A 17,356-nucleotide genomic window follows, 5' to 3' on the forward strand; every position below is an offset into this window, starting at 1 on the left:
CCAGCCGGTACCTGTCAGCTGCCTCCGGAGTCCCACAGGCCAAAAAGGCCCGATAGGACTCCTTCTTCAGCTTGACGGCATCCCTTACCGCTGGTGTCCACCAGCGGGTTCGGGGATTGCCGCCACGACAGGCACCAACCACCTTACGGCCACAGCTCTGATCGGCCGCCTCAACAATGGAGGTGCGGAAAATGGCCCACTCGGACTCAATGTCCCCCACCTCCCCCGGGACAAGGGAGAAGTTCTGCCGGAGGTGGGTGTTGAAACTCTTTCTGACAGGGGATTCTGCCAGACGTTCCCAGCACACCCTCACAATACGTTTGGGCCTGCCAGGTCTGGCCAGCATCTTCCCCCGCCATCGGAGCCAACACACCACCAGGTGGTGATCAGTTGACAGCTCCGCCCCTCTCTTCACCCGAGTGTCCAAAACATGCGGCCGCAAGTCCGATGACACGATTATGAAGTCGATCATCGAACTGCGGCCTAGGGTGTCCTGGTGCCAAGTGCACATATGGACACCCCTATGTTTGAACATGGTGTTCGTTATAGACAAACCGTGACGAGCACAGAAGTCCAATAACAGAACACCACTCGGGTTCTGATCGGGGGGGCCGTTCCTCCCAATCACGCCCCTCCAGGTCTCACTGTAATTGCCCACGTGAGCGTTGAAGTCCCCCAGTAGAACGAGGGAGTCCCCAGAGGGGGCGCTCTCTAGCACACCCTCCAAGGACTCCAAAAAGGGTGGGTATTCTGAACTGCTGTTCGGTGCATAAGCGCAAACAACAGTTAGAACCCGTCCCCCCACCCGAAGGCGGAGGGAGGCTACCCTCTCGTCTACCGGGGTAAACCCCAATGTACAGGCGCCAAGCCGGGGGGCAATAAGTATGCCCACACCTGCCCGGCGCCTCTCACCATGGGCAACTCCAGAGTGGAAGAGAGTCCAACCCCTCTCGAGAGGATTGGTACCAGAACCCAAGCTGTGTGTGGAGGAGAGTCCGACTATATCTAGTCGGAACTTCTCTGCCTCACACACCAGCTCAGGCTCCTTCCCTGCCAGAGAGGTGACATTCCATGTCCCAAGAGTTAGCTTCAGCAGCTGGGGGTCGGACCGCCAAGGCCCCCGCCTTTGGCTGCCGCCCAACTCCCTACGCACCCGACCCCTTTGGCCCCTCCCACAGGTGGTGAGCCCATGGGAAGGGGAACCCACGTTGCCTTTTCGGGCTAAGCCCGGCCGGGCCCCATGGGGACAGGCCCGGCCACCAGACGCTTGCCTTCGAGCCCCACCTCCATGCCTGGCTCCAGAGGGGGGCCCCGGTAACCCGCTTCCGGGCAAGGGAAACTGGGGTTCATTAATGTTACTCATCATTAGGGGTCTTTTTGAGCCATACTTTGTCTGGCCTCTCACCTAGGACCTGTTTGCCATGGGTGACCCTACCAGGGGCTGAAAGCCCCAGACAACATAGCTCCTAGGATCATTGAGACACGCAAACCCCTCCACCACGATAAGGTGATGACTCACGGGGGGATGATGTCATGCCTTTGTGTTAAAAAGAACATAGAATTCATATGTTAATAAGTTAAAAATGTAAATATTGTTGAAGAAAGGTTTCATCTAAAACAAAAAGTGAGGAGCGAGACCTCCTTTCGCAATTAGCGATCTTTGATGTGATCCTTTTTTTTTTTTTTTTTTCTCCCCCCTTCATTCAAGCATGTTTCTCACTCAGCGGCTGTGAGACATAAAACGTCAACGAAGCTGCTCTCCCAGCTTAGCCTAGGCTAACATTCGTCTTTGTAAGTTTTAGTTAGTTTGTATATTGAATTTGAAAGGAAAATGTATGTTTTGTTTTTGGCGACCTTTTTCATGGTTCTACTGCTATCCTGTTGAACCTACTCACATGTGGAAAAATACAATTGTATAACGTTTCAAATGTATTCATTTGTATATTTCACCACGATTTGAGAGCTCAATAAATTGAAGAAAAGTACGCATTGTGTTTGGAGGGTTTGTTTTTGGGTTTGCTGGCTGTTTAGCAGAATTAGAGTCACTAACACTCACGGCAACAAACGGGAAGGGTGAGCGCTGCCGCACCAAGCCACTTCGGCTGCATTTTGGCACATGAAAAATGGCGAATACCGTACTAAGGTATGACGGAAAATTTTAGTGGTTTTGAAACCGCGACGTTTTCACACCACGGTAAACCGTGAAACCGGTAACCGGCAGATGTCTATCAGTGACTGAATCACCAGCGATCTCTTTATCCTTAATCCAAATGAGTAAAAGGCGTTCCATCTCCTCCAAAATAACGCCACGACGTTTCGACAGGATAGTAGTCCCTTTGGAGGCGTTTACCTTCTTTATAGCTTCCGCCTGCTTGATGACCGTCGAAATTGTTGACATATTCCGGCCATATTGTCGAGCCAACTCGCTAACGCGTGCACCCTGCTCATATTTTTCAATCATCTCTTTCTTAATTTCAATTGTAAGCATCTCCTTTTTCCTTTTCCCCTCACTTTTACCAACGACCTTGGGACCCATGTTGATTTTTTTTTTTTAAAAGAAAACCCGCCGTGCTGCCGTATTCAGCGAAACCAATTCAATCACGACGCTGCCTTAAATCGTCGTATTTCGAGCAACTCGTCGGATGTAGAAACAAATGGCGGCTCAAATTTTACGTCGGATGTCGAAAAGATCGTGTGTCGAAGTGATCGTATGTTGAGGTACCACTGTATATTGAATATACAGTATACAGCAGAGGTCACGGGGTTCCGGACCCCCAAGCCGTCTGGACCGGATCTCAAGCTGTCCGGACTAATACATATGCAACAACAAAAATCCTTTTTTTCCTGAGGGTTTGCAGAGCGGAGGTGAGCAAAAAACAAAAACCTTAGCGGTGACGCGTGTGAGCCAGCCATTGGGAGTGAAGCATTTGAAAGTTATTTTTAGAACAGCATGTCTCACACTCGCTTTCCAGACTCCGTGGAGTGACAGCCAAAAACTGAGCTGAATGAAGTTGGAGGAAGAGGCGAAAAGGTACGGCAAATGGCGTGCTCAAAACTACGCAAGATTGATGCAGAAAACAGTGTTTAAGGAGAAGTAGACCAACACATTTTTGTTCATTTTACCTGGCGGCAGCACAAGACCACTATCCCTCATCTGTTCAGAGATGGTGTTCTGCCAAAATCTGCTACATCGGCGAAACGTCCTACATTAGTCGAATTTGACACCCAAAGTACTACCGTGCGTGCTAAACTTGTTTTGTTTGGATGCATACAGGCAGAACGTACTAAAAATGCCTTATTAGGTTATACCTAATAAGGACGGCTTAAATACGCTACGTGACTAATGTGTTCAACTGCTTCACAGCTAACACAAAAAACCACAATGGTTAAAACAATGAGAGGGTAATACATGCAAAAAGTATTTTTGAGGCAATGAAAAGGTTCTAAAAAAACTAATTAAAAACAAAAATAGTGAGCACTCACCGCTTCTGACCGATGTGCGCATGCGTGCGGATGCTTGCGCAAGCGCGCTGAGCGTTGTGTAGACGTTTCGCTGCGTGGTAAGGAATGGCCGAACAACGGTAGCGCTTGTAAAAAGCAGCAATTTGAAAAGGCACTATGAGACGAAGCACGCAGCTTTTTCGCAAAGTTTCCGTTTAAACTCTGCCATCCGTTCTCAGAAAATAGCGGAATTAAGGGCTCAATATGATCGCTTTATTATTTATTACTAATTAATTATTATTGAATATTATTTATTACTTACTATAAATGTATTTTTTTCATATTTTATTTACATTTTTGAATGTTGTAATTATCAGCATGCCCACGTAAAGATACGTTTGTAATTTTTGGGAAAAAAGAAGCATTAAAAATATTTCCGGACCCGAGATTGTTGTAATTTTTTAATTTCGGACCCAGAGGATTTTTTATTCATGACCCCTGGTATACAGTGTTTCCCCTAGGATTTTTTTAAGCTGCGGTGGTGGGCTGCATCGGAGTAGGACCGCCTTACTATGTCGTGCCACAGCAAAATTGCGTAATATCATGACAAATTCATTTTTTTTTTTCTCATTTTGTTTTTCGAGAAGAACCATAACAAAGATCTATTTGAAATATTTCATTAGCCATGCTCATGTCGTCACTCTCAGCTACGGTACATGTACATAAAATGCGTAGCTGTTTACAGCTACATTACCCTACTTAATAATACGACTTTTTTTTCTTTTTTTCTTGTAGCAATAGTACTACTGACATCTCTTAGTCCTTTTTTCTTTTATTTGGCCCTAATATGTGCTACATTAACACAACAATACTAGTCCTTCTGTTAATGGACCAATGGCGTAGGTTTGTATAGACCCTACTCACGTGCAGTGTTGTTAATAACGGCGTTACAATATAATGGCGTTACTAACGGCGTTATTTTTTCCAGTAGTGGGTAATCTAATTAATTACTTTTCTCATCTTGGCAACGCCGTTACCGTTACTGAGGACGGAAAGGCATGCGTTACTATGCGTTACTATATTGGTCGAAAAGTCTGAGGGAGACGGACTCACCGAGACGACAGAGCAGAGCAGGAGCGGGGAGGAGGCAAGAAAGTTGTGACGCCGAGCAAACGCGATGCTAGGTAGCTCCAATAATACATGTTGTAGCCGATAGCCGACAAACTACGCCCGCATGTTATGGTAGATATGGTAGACATGGTAGATATCACATGTACTGTATATAGATATAACTAGATGTAAAATGACAGACATGGCACTAGATGCGTTAGTAGACAGCCGCCATCTTAAAGCAGTAGGCTTTTTAGGACGGCTCTGTTGTAGAGAACTTTCCTAGCGAACCTAAGTAACTTTTTATCTAAAATACTTCTAAATCGGCAAAATCTTGACTTGAATCCATCTTTAAATGATGAAACAGTTTTAAAACTTTCATATGTCGAAAGTAGAGAAAAGGGAACTAATGCAATAGTGGGAGCAATTTTAACAACTTTTTAACAGTTGATTCAGGGTAAAGGGTAAATTAGGGTAAAGAATTGGGCTCCACAAAAAACTTCACATAGTGCAGCCAATGTTTTTTTTTTTTTTTTTTGAGGGGGAAAAAAAAAGTAATTATCACCAATTACTTTGCCAAGTAACTAATTACTCTTACATTCAGGTAATTGAGTTACTAACGCAATTACTTTTTGGGAGGAGTAATTTGTAACTATAATTAATTACTTTTTTTCAGTAAGATTAACAACACTGCTCACGTGACGTCACAGCCACGCCCCCGCGCCATGTTGTCCGTATACTCGTCATGTTAATGCATTAGCGCTTCGTAAATTCCTCCTATTATGGCGTGTTTTTCTGCTCGTTACCATTAATAATCAAAATGGTGAAGTCGTGTGTGGCGGTTGGTTGCAAAAACAGAGAAGATAGACGGAGAGACTTGAAGTTTCACCGTATTCCAAGAGACCCGAAGAGGAGACAGAGATTGACTGCTGCAATTCGACGAGAAAACTGGGCTCCAAACGACTACCACAGATTATGTAGTAGTCATTTTATATCTGGTAAGATGCATTTAATATATATTTAGAGGGTTTTGGGCTGACAACCACAATTAAGATCATTGCTAGGCTAATCGCCGACAACATACACTCAGACGTTGTGAATGAACTATCTGAAAATATATAATTACAGTGCCTTGCAAAAGTATTCGGCCCCCTTGAACCTTGCAACCTTTCGCCACATTTCAGGCTTCAAACATAAAGATATAAAATTTTAATTTTTTGTCAAGAATCAACAAGTGGGACACAATCGTGAAGTGGAACAAAATTTATTGGATAATTTCAACTTTTTTAACAAATAAAAAACTGAAAAGTGGGGCGTGCAATATTATTCGGCCCCCTTGCGTTAATACTTTGTAGCGCCACCTTTTGCTCCAATTACAGCTGCAAGTCGCTTGGGGTATGTTTCTATCAGTTTTGCACATCGAGAGACTGACATTCTTGCCCATTCTTCCTTGCAAAACAGCTCGAGCTCAGTGAGGTTGGATGGAGAGTGTTTGTGAACAGCAGTCTTCAGCTCTTTCCACAGATTCTCCATTGGATTCAGGTCTGGACTTTGACTTGGACATTCTAACACCTGGATACGTTTATTTTTTAACCATTCCATTGTAGATTTGGCTTTATGTTTTGGATCATTGTCCTGTTGGAAGATAAATCTCCGTCCCAGTCTCAGGTCTTGGGCAGATACCAACAGGTTTTCTTCCAGAATGTTCCTGTATTTGGCTGCATCCATATTCCCGTCAATTTTAACCATCTTCCCTGTCCCTGCTGAAGAAAAGCAGGCCCAAACCATGATGCTGGCACCACCATGTTTGACAGTGGGGATGGTGTGTTCAGGGTGATGAGCTGTGTTGCTTTTACGCCAAACATATCGTTTTGCATTGTGGCCAAAAAGTTCAATTTTGGTTTCATCTGACCAGAGCACCTTCTTCCACATGTTTGGTGTGTCTCCCAGGTGGCTTGTGGCAAACTTTAAACGAGACTTTTTATGGTTATCTTTGAGAAATGGCTTTCTTCTTGCCACTCTTCCATAGAGGCCAGATTTGTGCAGTGTACGACTGATTGTTGTCTTATGGACAGACTCTCCCACCTCAGCTGTAGATCTCTGCAGTTCATCCAGAGTGATCATGGGCCTCTTGGCTGCATCTCTGATCAGTTTTCTCCTTGTTTGAGAAGAAAGTTTGGAAGGACGGCCGGGTCTTGGTAGATTTGCAGTGGTCTGATGCTCCTTCCATTTCAATATGATGGCTTGCACAGTGCTCCTTGAGATGTTTAAAGCTTGGGAAATCTTTTTGTATCCAAATCCGGCTTTAAACTTCTCCACAACAGTATCTCGGACCTGCCTGGTGTGTTCCTTGGGTTTCATAATGCTCTCTGCACTTTAAACAGAACCCTGAGACTATCACAGGGCAGGTGCATTGATACGGAGACTTGATTACACACAGGTGGATTCTATTTATCATCATCGGTCATTTAGGACAACATTGGATCATTCAGAGATCCTCACTGAACTTCTGGAGTGAGTTTGCGGCACTGAAAGTAAAGGGGCCGAATAATATTGCACGCCCCACTTTTCAGTTTTTTATTTGTTAAAAAAGTTGAAATTATCCAATAAATGTTGTTCCACTTCACGATTGTGTCCCACTTGTCGTTGATTCTTGACAAAAAAATTAAATTTCATATCTTTGTTTGAAGCCTGAAATGTGGCGAAAGGTTGCAAGATTCAAGGGGGCCGAATACTTTTGCAAGGCACTGTATATATTTTTTAAAAATTTTTTCTAATTGTCTTTAACGTTACAGACATAAGATGTTAGACTCATCCAGAGTCTTTAGTGGAGGCTTAAGGTAGGTTTATCAAATTTATCCCAATAACGGCAGTAATTAATTTTTAAAAAATGTATCACGTTAAATATTTAACGCAATTAATGCATGCGTTGAACGACCCACTCACGCATTGTCACGCTCAATCTGTAATGACGCCGTTTTGCCCATTTAAAGAGATAAAAGGCAGCGTAAAATGAGTAGAGTGAATTTTGGCAGCCTTTGGAGCCTTTTTTTTTTATTTTTTAAATAGGCTAAAGCCTTACAATCCCTCTCCCTACAATTATAAATATCATGGGAAGCAAGGTAGCAATTGATGTTTTTCTTAACACCTTATGTTAATTCCCAACGCGGAGAAGATATATGAATTGGTAGCACTACGCACAGTCATGGTTCCACTTCCCATCATGCATTTGGGTTGAATGGCTGCAGTATCATTTACTGAAAGCTCAACAAATACACTAGATGGCAATATTTAGTCACAATATACAAAGTCACAAGTCTTTCTATCCGTGGATCCCTCTCACAGAAAGAATGTTAATAATGTAAATGCCATCTTGAGGATTTATTGTCATAATAAACAAATACAGTACTTATGTACTGTATGTTGAATGTATATATTCGTCCGAGTTTTATTCATTTTTTTCTTAATGCATTGCCAAAATGTATATGATCGGGAAAAATTATCGGGTATGATTGGAATTGAATCGGGAGCAAAAAAAAAGCAATCGGATCGGGAAATATCGGGATCGGTAGATACTGAGCAGCAAAAAACATGATCGGGAGCAAAAAACATGATCGGAACAACCCTAATCAAAAGCTCTATTTTTCTTGTTGTTCATGTTATTTTGTAGAACGAAAACATTATTCAGATGTTTGGCATGTCACAAAAGTGAAAAATAGCTGCGTTAAAGTCAGTTGTGTTTGAAATGTATGCTTTTACAAAAAGCTCGATTTCTGTTTTTTCATCAGAAATTGGAAAATTGCTCAAACTAAGCTATTTTCTAATGCTGATTTCTAAAGAATGGAAAAAATATGAACAAACTTTCTCTAATTTTTCTTTTGGTGGGTTCCATGTTTATATAGCAGTAGAACAGAATTTTCTGTGGGCCTTGCAAAATCAGTCAAAATCCAGTAAAACGGCCGGGAGCGAAGGGCCTTCCTCCGTAGAAAATGGCTGGGAGTGAATGAGTTAAGGACAGGAGCCCTTTTGTTAGGATATGTTGGAGGCAGTCTTTCCGATCCTCCGCGTGTTTGTTTTCAATTCAGGTGAGACGGCTAGACTGGATTGTTAAATGAAGACTGGAGGCAAGAGATCAATACTGCGCAGTTTTAATCTCAGACATTTGTGGGTACACTTAGCTACAGTACAGGCTGGATATAAAAATGCACATATGTAAACAGCTTTTCCGGTGAAAAATCTTGTGAATAAATGCTTAAATCTCTGAATTCTTCATAAATATTGAAGGAATTCGCTCCCCCGGCCAAGCTGCCGGAATAGCGACAGTCAAATTAAATGGCGTTCCGCTGGCGCAGCCTCAGCAAGTCGGCCGGGAGGGTCCAAAATCCTGTGCGTTCACTCCAGTCTTAACCCTTTGTACTGACTCCATTTTGAACGGTTTACAGTAAAGAAGGCTCACCGAAAACAGGTGACAATTTATTCGTCGACAATGGTCAAAAGCAAGGCAAAAACAGATGAGCCAATGTTAGTTCCAAGGTCCGCAAAACAACGGATACATCGGAATGTCCCCGAGAAGCGACCGTTGTTAGCTAAATGTTCAGTCTTTTCAAAGCTGCGGTGGAGTGGGCCGGGCGGGAGACGTGCCTGGGTGTTGTCTTGGGATCCTCCTTCTGTGGCAGGTTTGGGCGGTCAAGTTTGTGCGTCATCCTTCGTGGCTGGGATGTGGTTGCCACAGCAACAGACGCATCTCTTGACGTCCAAGGCACCGCGCTATCAACATGTTGTCCCGGCAGGGCGGAAGCATCCTGACCCCACCGGAGAACTGATGACGTTTTTTCTTCGCTTATCAGGCGAGGGCTGATAAGCCGATCAACTTTACTGTGTCAAATGCTAACTGCTTTACTATAATGAATGTGTTAGACTAATGTAGACAGTTATATGGTGTCTGCGAGAAAGGTACCTGTTCACGTCAATATGGACGTAAAACGGTCTCGATTCGGTGTTGGATCGCTGCATGTGTCGGTGCGAATAACTGAAGCGGATTGTGGGATGGCCCCCTACTTGAAGGCGTGGTGCAGTGAAGGTCAAATCTGACCCGCCAATTAGTGTTGTATCGGTCGCGAACGATTCGTTCTTTTTGAACGAATTGTTTGGGTGAACGAGACCGAACTAATCACCATCTGCACTGATTCGTTCTATGAAGTTGGTGCTTGTTCGCTGCGTGGGAGGGCGTTGAGCAAGCGGCAGCGTCGTCTGACATCGCACACGACCAATCAGACGCCAGCCTCATCGCGGGCAGGGCAGGGAGCGGAAACAGAATCGGGGCGTCTGTCACTCACTTCCACGTGTGGCCAATAAGCAGCCAGCGTACAGGCAGGGGGGAAAGACTGAGTTTGGTCACTTCCCGTTCAGTGATTCGGTCCTCCGGTTCCTGACCTAGCTTGCTGCTAACTTGACTTTCCAGTAATGACTATGCGGTGAACGAGTCATAAAATGAAAGGAAATGACTGTCACATATTTGTTAAGTGGAGCCTATCAAATGCTGCTCAAACAGACAAAAACACCACACAAATCTAGCGAGCATGGTTTAGTGTACTACTTTTCTCAACAGACTCGGGACTACCCATGACGACATACTATCAAATTTACAGTAATTTAAAACACAAAAACAAGCAAAAGCAGAGCTGCAGTCGCGTGACGGCAGTGAAGCGGGCAGAAAACTCATTATGGAGGCTTCATGGCAGCGATAATGACCTCATATGTGCACAGAAAATAAGAATATTTAGTATGATCACCATAATACTGATTTGCATTGAAACTGTAAATACATGCCATTTTTTTCCCGAGTGTTTTTTTTTTTCGTGTCAGAGCGTGTCGGGTGTTGGTTGGTTTGACAAATTATGTCCATCCGTCCATCATGTGCTACTCAAGCGCCCAAAAACAACGCACGCGGACACGGGAGATGTCGCAATATGTCTACATTTTCTCTTAGCAGACTAATGAGAGTAGAAAGGCGACATCGTAAAGAGCAAACAATTATTTCTCGTCAGCATTTGACGATCTGAGATGCGGGGACGACAGGGGAGCTGACCGGATTATTTTATTTATTAATACCAGTGCAAAAATTCAATACGATCATCTTAATACTGATTTGCAATTAACTGGCAAATATCAAAATTTAGTATTGTTTTTATTTCAGAGCAGCACATTTGACAACTAGCTATTTACACTTTAGTTTTAACAATAGTGGCCAAAAATAATAGTGATGAGCATAAAAACAAAAATACAACAGAGCGAGAGGTAAATATGATGTGTTGGTCGTTCCATATTTAGAAATTAAACGTTCGATTTATTTTTATTTTCGTGACAGCAAGCATGCTGCGTTGGCTGGTAGCAGCAGCATTGTATATGTGATCAAGAACATGCTAAAGAAAGTCCGTGCGCCCCCGACCCCAAACCCCCACTACTCCCACAAAAGGAAAATGTTTAACCGTGTCCTAAATCGAAATGCAAGCACGAGCCATGACTTTGAGCCCATAGAACTAGGACAGACGACGCGGAAGTTCTCCCTCGCTTTTGCAGCAGCGGGAGCCGGGAGGGAGACGAGGCTGTCTGTGAAAGCAGAATGATATCGCCTGTCACTCATTTCCGAAACTACGCGGTCAATGAGGAGCCTGTGTGCAAGAGAGGGAGGGACCAAGCAATGTCACTTCCCGTTCAGTTATACTGCGAAGCGGTCTTTAGTGATTCGTTCGGCAACGTCACTTCCCGTTCACTAACCGAACGATTCATTTGGGTGGGGAGGGAGATGAGGGGGGCGAACGATTCGTTGAACGATTTGTTTGAACGAATATTTTTACTGAACGAACCGGAATGGATTCATTTACTCAAGTGAATGACAGATCCAGTCACTACCGCCAATATCATTATGAAGTCTATGGCAATAATTTGAGTCATATCTTCACAATGTACAACAGTTTTTACTGTACGTGTAGTTAGCTTGCGTTGTAGCAGTGTTTATACGGTTTGCTATTTTATTTCTATGTCCGCAATTCATGCCATTTTTTTTCTTTCTGTAAATTCTTCTTGCAGGGCATTTCTGTCTGAGTCCAACACAAAATGTACTCAAGATGGCCCAATGGACAAAACCAAAGACGGGCCCCACCCCCATATCCGACCCAGTTTTACCAAAACACAGCAAATCCAGGAGCCGTTCCTTTCCGATGCGGATCCTCCAACAGGCAGAATCCAACACAAGGTTATCATCCGACCGTGGGAGGGAATTATTTTGCCAACTGGAGTCCACACTTCAATCTGCGCCAACCTTGCTGGAACCCACAAGGACAACCATACCTTAGAAATGGACCTCAGAACGCTTTCAATAATCCCTCACCAACTCAAACTAGTAATCAACTTGTTCCCTATTACCATGGATCAGTTCCTACACCAGCTAGCGGCCAGCCATTACCTGCTCTTCAATATAACTCGAATAGTGACACCTCGCAAGTTTTACCCCAGGGTTCCTCCAGACCTACAGCGCTTGACGCTGTGATGGCTAAAATATTAGGAACTGCCGCTACAGCAGGAGGAGCTAGACCATACCTCAACGGAACATCTGCACAAAGAACTGCTTACGGTCAGGCTATAAGTCCAAGACAACAGCAGAATCATGCAACCAAGCAATTGACATCCACAGTCTTTGACAGCACAAGAGGAAACACCTCTTCAGCAGAAGTCAATGGAACATCTGCGCAAGGAACAGTTTACGGTCAAAACATAACATCAAGACAACAGCAGTGTCTGTCAAAAATGCAAATGTCAACCACAGTCTTAAATGGAACTCAAGGAAACTCCTCTTCAGTAGAAGTGGCTAGACCGCACGTCAATGGAACGTCTGCGCAAGGAACCGCTTGCAGAAGGGCTGCAGCCGAGTCCTCTTCTGCAGGCAACACTCAAATTGCTTCAGTCAATAAAACTCAACATGGACTTTACCCAGCCGAGAAACCAAATCACGTGTGCAAAAAAACCTGGTTGGTACCGACGGGCAATGCCGATAAGTCAATGAAGCGAATGACATCCACACAAGGAAATTTTACTTCAACTGAAGGAAATCGACAGTACGTCAATGGAACATCTGCGCCAGGCACAGCTGGCGATCAAAGTAAAACACCGAGACAACAGCGGAATAATGCAACAAAGCAATTTTCAACCACAGTCTTAGATGGTACTCAAGGAAATACCACTTCAGCGCAAGTAAATAGACCGGCCGTCAATGGAACATCTGCGCAAGGAACCGGTTGCAGAAGCGCTGTAGCCCAGTCCTCTTCTGCAGGCAACACTCAAATTGATTCAATTAAAAAAACTCAAAATATACTACAAAATTATGCAGTGTACACACTGGTCAACGGACAGTTTGTACTGCGTTTCAATGTAAATCAACCAACAAAGGAATTGACATCCACAGTCTCTGATGGTACTCAAGAAGACGCCACTTCCGCAGAAGTATGTAGACTGGACGTCAATGGAACATCTGCGCAAGGAACAGTCTACCAACAAACCGTAAACCCAGGACAACACCATAAGCCAACAAAGCAGTTGTCGACCACAGTCTTAGATGGTGCTCAAGGAAAAGCCACATCAGCACAAGTAGATAGCCCATACGTCAACAGAACGTCTGCGCAAGGAACCGCTTGCAAAAGCGTTGTAGCCCAGTCCTCTTCTGCAGGCAACACTCAAATTGATTCAGTTAATAAAACTCAAAATGGACTCCAAAATTATGCACTGTACACACTGGTCAATGGACAGTATGTACTGTGTGTCAATGTAAATCAACCAACAAAGGAATTGACAGCCACAGTCTCTGATGGTACTCAAAAAGACGCCACTTCTGCAGAAGTATGTAGACCGGACGTCAATGGAACATCTGCGCAAGGAACAGTCTACCATCAAACCGTAAACCCAGGACAACACCATCAGCCAACAAAGCAGTTGTCAACCACAGTCTTAGATGGTGCTCAAGGAAACGCCACATCAGCACAAGTAGATAGACCATACGTCAACGGAACGTCTGCGCAAGGAACCGCTTGCAGAAGCGCTGTAGCCCAGTCCTCTTCTGCAGGCAACACTCAAATGGATTCAGTTAATAAAACTCAAAATGGACTCCAAAATTATGCACTGTACACACTGGTCAATGGACAGTACGTACTGTGTGTCAATGTAAATCAACCAACAAAGGAATTGACATCCACAGTCTCTGATGGTACTCAAAAAGACGCCACTTCTGCAGAAGTATGTAGACCGGACGCCAATGGAACATCTGCGCAAGGAAAAGTCTACCATCAAACCATAAACCCAGGACAACACCATCAGCCAACAAAGCAAGTGTCATCCACGGTCTTCGATGTTCCTGTAGGAAATTCCCCTTCCCTAGGAGGCGAAAGACCGTACGTCAATGGAACGTCAGCGCAAGGAACCGCTAACGATCAAACTAAAACCCCAACCGAATGGCAGTATCAGCAATCCCATCCGCTTTTGACGAACTTGCTGCTAAATGAAAGCGCCCAGTCAACGACCAAACTCAATGAAAGCAATTCCACAAGAGCAGTCGCCGTGGTGCAACCGTTGTCTCCAATTTGCGACCTTACCCCGGTTGCGGAGAAACCAAACAAGGCGACCAGGCGGGATCGGCAAGATTCCGTCGAAAGCGAATCTCTGCCGCAAACCAAAAGACGCCCGCGCACGCGGCAGCAGTCTCGCAAAGAAGCGGAAAAGGCGGCAGGTAAAGACCTTTCTTTTAGAACGCTAACGCCGCAAACTCCGGAAGAGGAAAGCGGGGCTAAAAACAACGAGCCGCCAATCCGTACCGAGCCCGAAATTTCTGACCTTTTCTCTCTCCCAATAGAGAAGTGGACCATCGCGGGTTTATCTTTGTTAATAGAAACATTGGAGGACAAAGCTAGAAATTCGAGAAGTCAACAAAAAAACAATAGTTCCACTGAAGATTTGCAGTCTTGGAACTTTGATTCCTGTAAAAAGTATTATTCTTTCAAGAAAGAATTTAAAGAGATTTATTCTGAAGTCACCGCATTGCTTGGCAAACATTTGAGTAAAGACACGGTTGTGCTCTTGAACACCAACCTCTCTATGGCTGAACAATTACAAAACGTTCAGGTTCTTAGAGACGGCGAGGTCTACAAAGAACCGCCCTACGTATCATCATGGTCGAATCAAAATGAAGCGCTAGATGATATTGACAAAGAGTTCGGCCCTAATTTCTACTACGAGTGGCCGAGTGACAAAGAACCGGACCCGATCAAGAATGTCCCGGACGTGTCATCGCGAACTGTAAAGACTCCTGGATCTCAAAAAGTCGACGAAGATTCCGACGACTCCCTCTCCTTGATTGAAATCCATGTCTTGCAACCGCACGAAGCTAAAGCTATCTTTGAGCAAAGTCACAAGATGGCGCAAAGTCCAGAAAGTATTAGTCAACCAAAGGAAGTTCCTGATAATTTGGTGGAAGAACCACTTCAAGGTCTTCAGGCCAAAAGAGTCTCAGAAGATAATTTGGGCGCTTTGGAAGCAGAACCACTCTTGGATCTTGAGGTCAGAAGTGTCACACAGGATAATTGTGGTGCTCTGGTAGAGGAACCACTCCAGGAACTTCAGATCCAAAGTGCCACACAAGATAACTGTGGTACTCATGTAGAGGAACCACTTCAGGATGTTCAGGTCAAAAGACTATCAGAAGATAATTGGGGCACTTTGGGAACAGAACTACTCCAGGATCTTGAGGTCAGAAGGGTCACACAAGAACATTGTTGTGCTCTGGTAGAGAAACCACTCCTGGATCTCCACGTCAGAAGTGTCTCAAACAATAATTGTGGTGCTCTGGTAGAGGAACCGCTTCAGGATCTTCACGTCAAAAATGTCTCAAGAGATAATTGTGATGCTCTGGTGGAGGAACCGCTCAAGGATCCTCAGGTCCAAAGTGTCTCAAATAATAATTTTGTTGCTCTGGTAGAGGAACCACTTCAGGATCTTCAGGTCCAAAGCGTCAAAACAGATAATTGTGGTACTCTGGTACAAAAAACACTCCAGGATCTTCAGATCTCAAGCATCCAACAATTCTGCTGCTTTGCAAAGTGGAAAGAAATAATGCTAGGTTGTGAAACGTCTTCGCACAAAAAGTGCCAATGCACAGAAGATCTGAGCCAAAAGAGTGAACAAATCGACTATCAGGAGTTTTCTTTGGTACCCGAGACCCAGTTTGACTCACTGGAAGAAGACAGGGAATCCAGTAGTGAGGAGACGGTGACCACTGACCTGCCGATAATAACTTGGCTTCAAATACGCAACAAAGTTAGTGAAACTTTTGAAATAAACGATGACAGCGACGAAATGGAAGAACAGACTGAAGAAACCGAAGATGTCACCAAGGACGAGATCTCCAATGGTGATGATCTTGTCATCGAAATTTCAGACGAGGATCCGGATGATTTCGACCTGCCTAATCTGGAACCCGCGGAGCCTTGCCAGTCGACCGAGAACCCCGACAGAGGTGCGAGAACTTCACCTCTGGAACCTAAACCACAAAGCGGCACAAAGTCCAAAAGTCTGGACGACCACACGACTCTAGTCGATGAAAGGAAACGTAAAAGACCAACAATCCAAAACAGTATATTTCCATTTCTGAAAAAGTTGATGAACAAGAAGAAACCAGATTCAGATGAAGTCTGCGCTTTGAACGATGAGTCCGTTGAAGGTCCCGATGGAAAAACGACTGTGCCGAAAAAGCAAACTGTCCAGCTGAGTCTGTTTGGTTCGGTACCGAGACAAAAGCGAGATTGCAGCTATCAAGGGACAGCGCCGCCTGAAGTTGTATACGCAAAGGTGGACACCAAGAACAAACTCCCTCAATCCAAGCCAGGCACTGAAGCTGCGAAAAGCACTCTGTCTCAAAGTCTCTTAAAGTTCCAAACCGAAAGGACGACAGTTCGCCAAAGACGATTCAGCTCTGGTAAAGATGAAAACCTCATCGCCGTTCAACCTGCCCCGATAACGACTGAAAAAAATGAAAGCCGAACTACAGTCCCAGAAAATGTCTTGAAGTTCAACGTTCTGCCCGAAAGCTTCAACTTTCAAGACGACTCAGGTCGGAACGATACCTCAGAATGTTCTTCAGGTAAGTGACTGGAAAGATCCAGGTTTACTTAAAATTTTATTTGTTTAAAAAGTCGTAGCATGTATGGAGGCAGTATGGCTAATGTAGCTAAATTAGCTGTTACGTACGTTACATAGCGCTAAATATTGAGCAAATTTTAGAATCGGTTCCACAAAGGAAATCCTTGATCTTTCAGCTCATCTACATCAAATTATAAACGTACTGTAAGTGCGTGCTACCAATGCAGATGTACATACCGTGCGTGTGCACTGCTAGTGCTGGAGTATGTGCGGTACCACGTGCGCTGCCAGTGCTGGCGAACATACTGCGTGCGCTGGCAGTGCTGTGTATCCCGTGCGCTGCCAGTGCTGGAGTACGTGCGGTACTACGTGCGCTGCCAGTGCAGGCGTACAGTGGGGAGACTAAGTATTTGATACACTGCCAATGGGAAACCCCATTGGCAGTGTATCAAATACTTGTTCTCCCCACTGTAGGTGCGATACCCAGTGCGTTGCCAGTCCTGGTGTAGGTGTGGTACCCAGTGCGCTGCCGCTCCTGGTGTAGGTGCGGTACCCATTGCGCTGCCGGTCCTGGCGTAGGTGCGGTACCCAGTGCGCTGCCGGTCCTGGCGTAGGTGCGGTACCC

The 17,356-nt window shown here is 44.7% G+C and overlaps 1 protein-coding gene across 1 annotated transcript in view; it reads left to right on the top strand.

The window, feature by feature from the left end:
* si:ch211-106e7.2 (uncharacterized) overlaps positions 1 to 17,356 on the top strand; it is a 46,114-nt gene that overhangs the window by 27,141 nt on the left and 1,617 nt on the right. Inside the window, exon 2 of the mRNA XM_057835991.1 lies at positions 11,641 to 16,732. Within this exon, the coding sequence (XP_057691974.1) occupies positions 11,668 to 16,732 (5,065 nt within the window). The 5' untranslated portion in view covers positions 11,641 to 11,667. The remainder of the gene's footprint in view (positions 1 to 11,640; positions 16,733 to 17,356) is intronic.

This window comes from Corythoichthys intestinalis, chromosome 5 (assembly GCF_030265065.1).
Source record: "Corythoichthys intestinalis isolate RoL2023-P3 chromosome 5, ASM3026506v1, whole genome shotgun sequence".
Lineage (NCBI taxonomy): Eukaryota > Metazoa > Chordata > Actinopteri > Syngnathiformes > Syngnathidae > Corythoichthys > Corythoichthys intestinalis.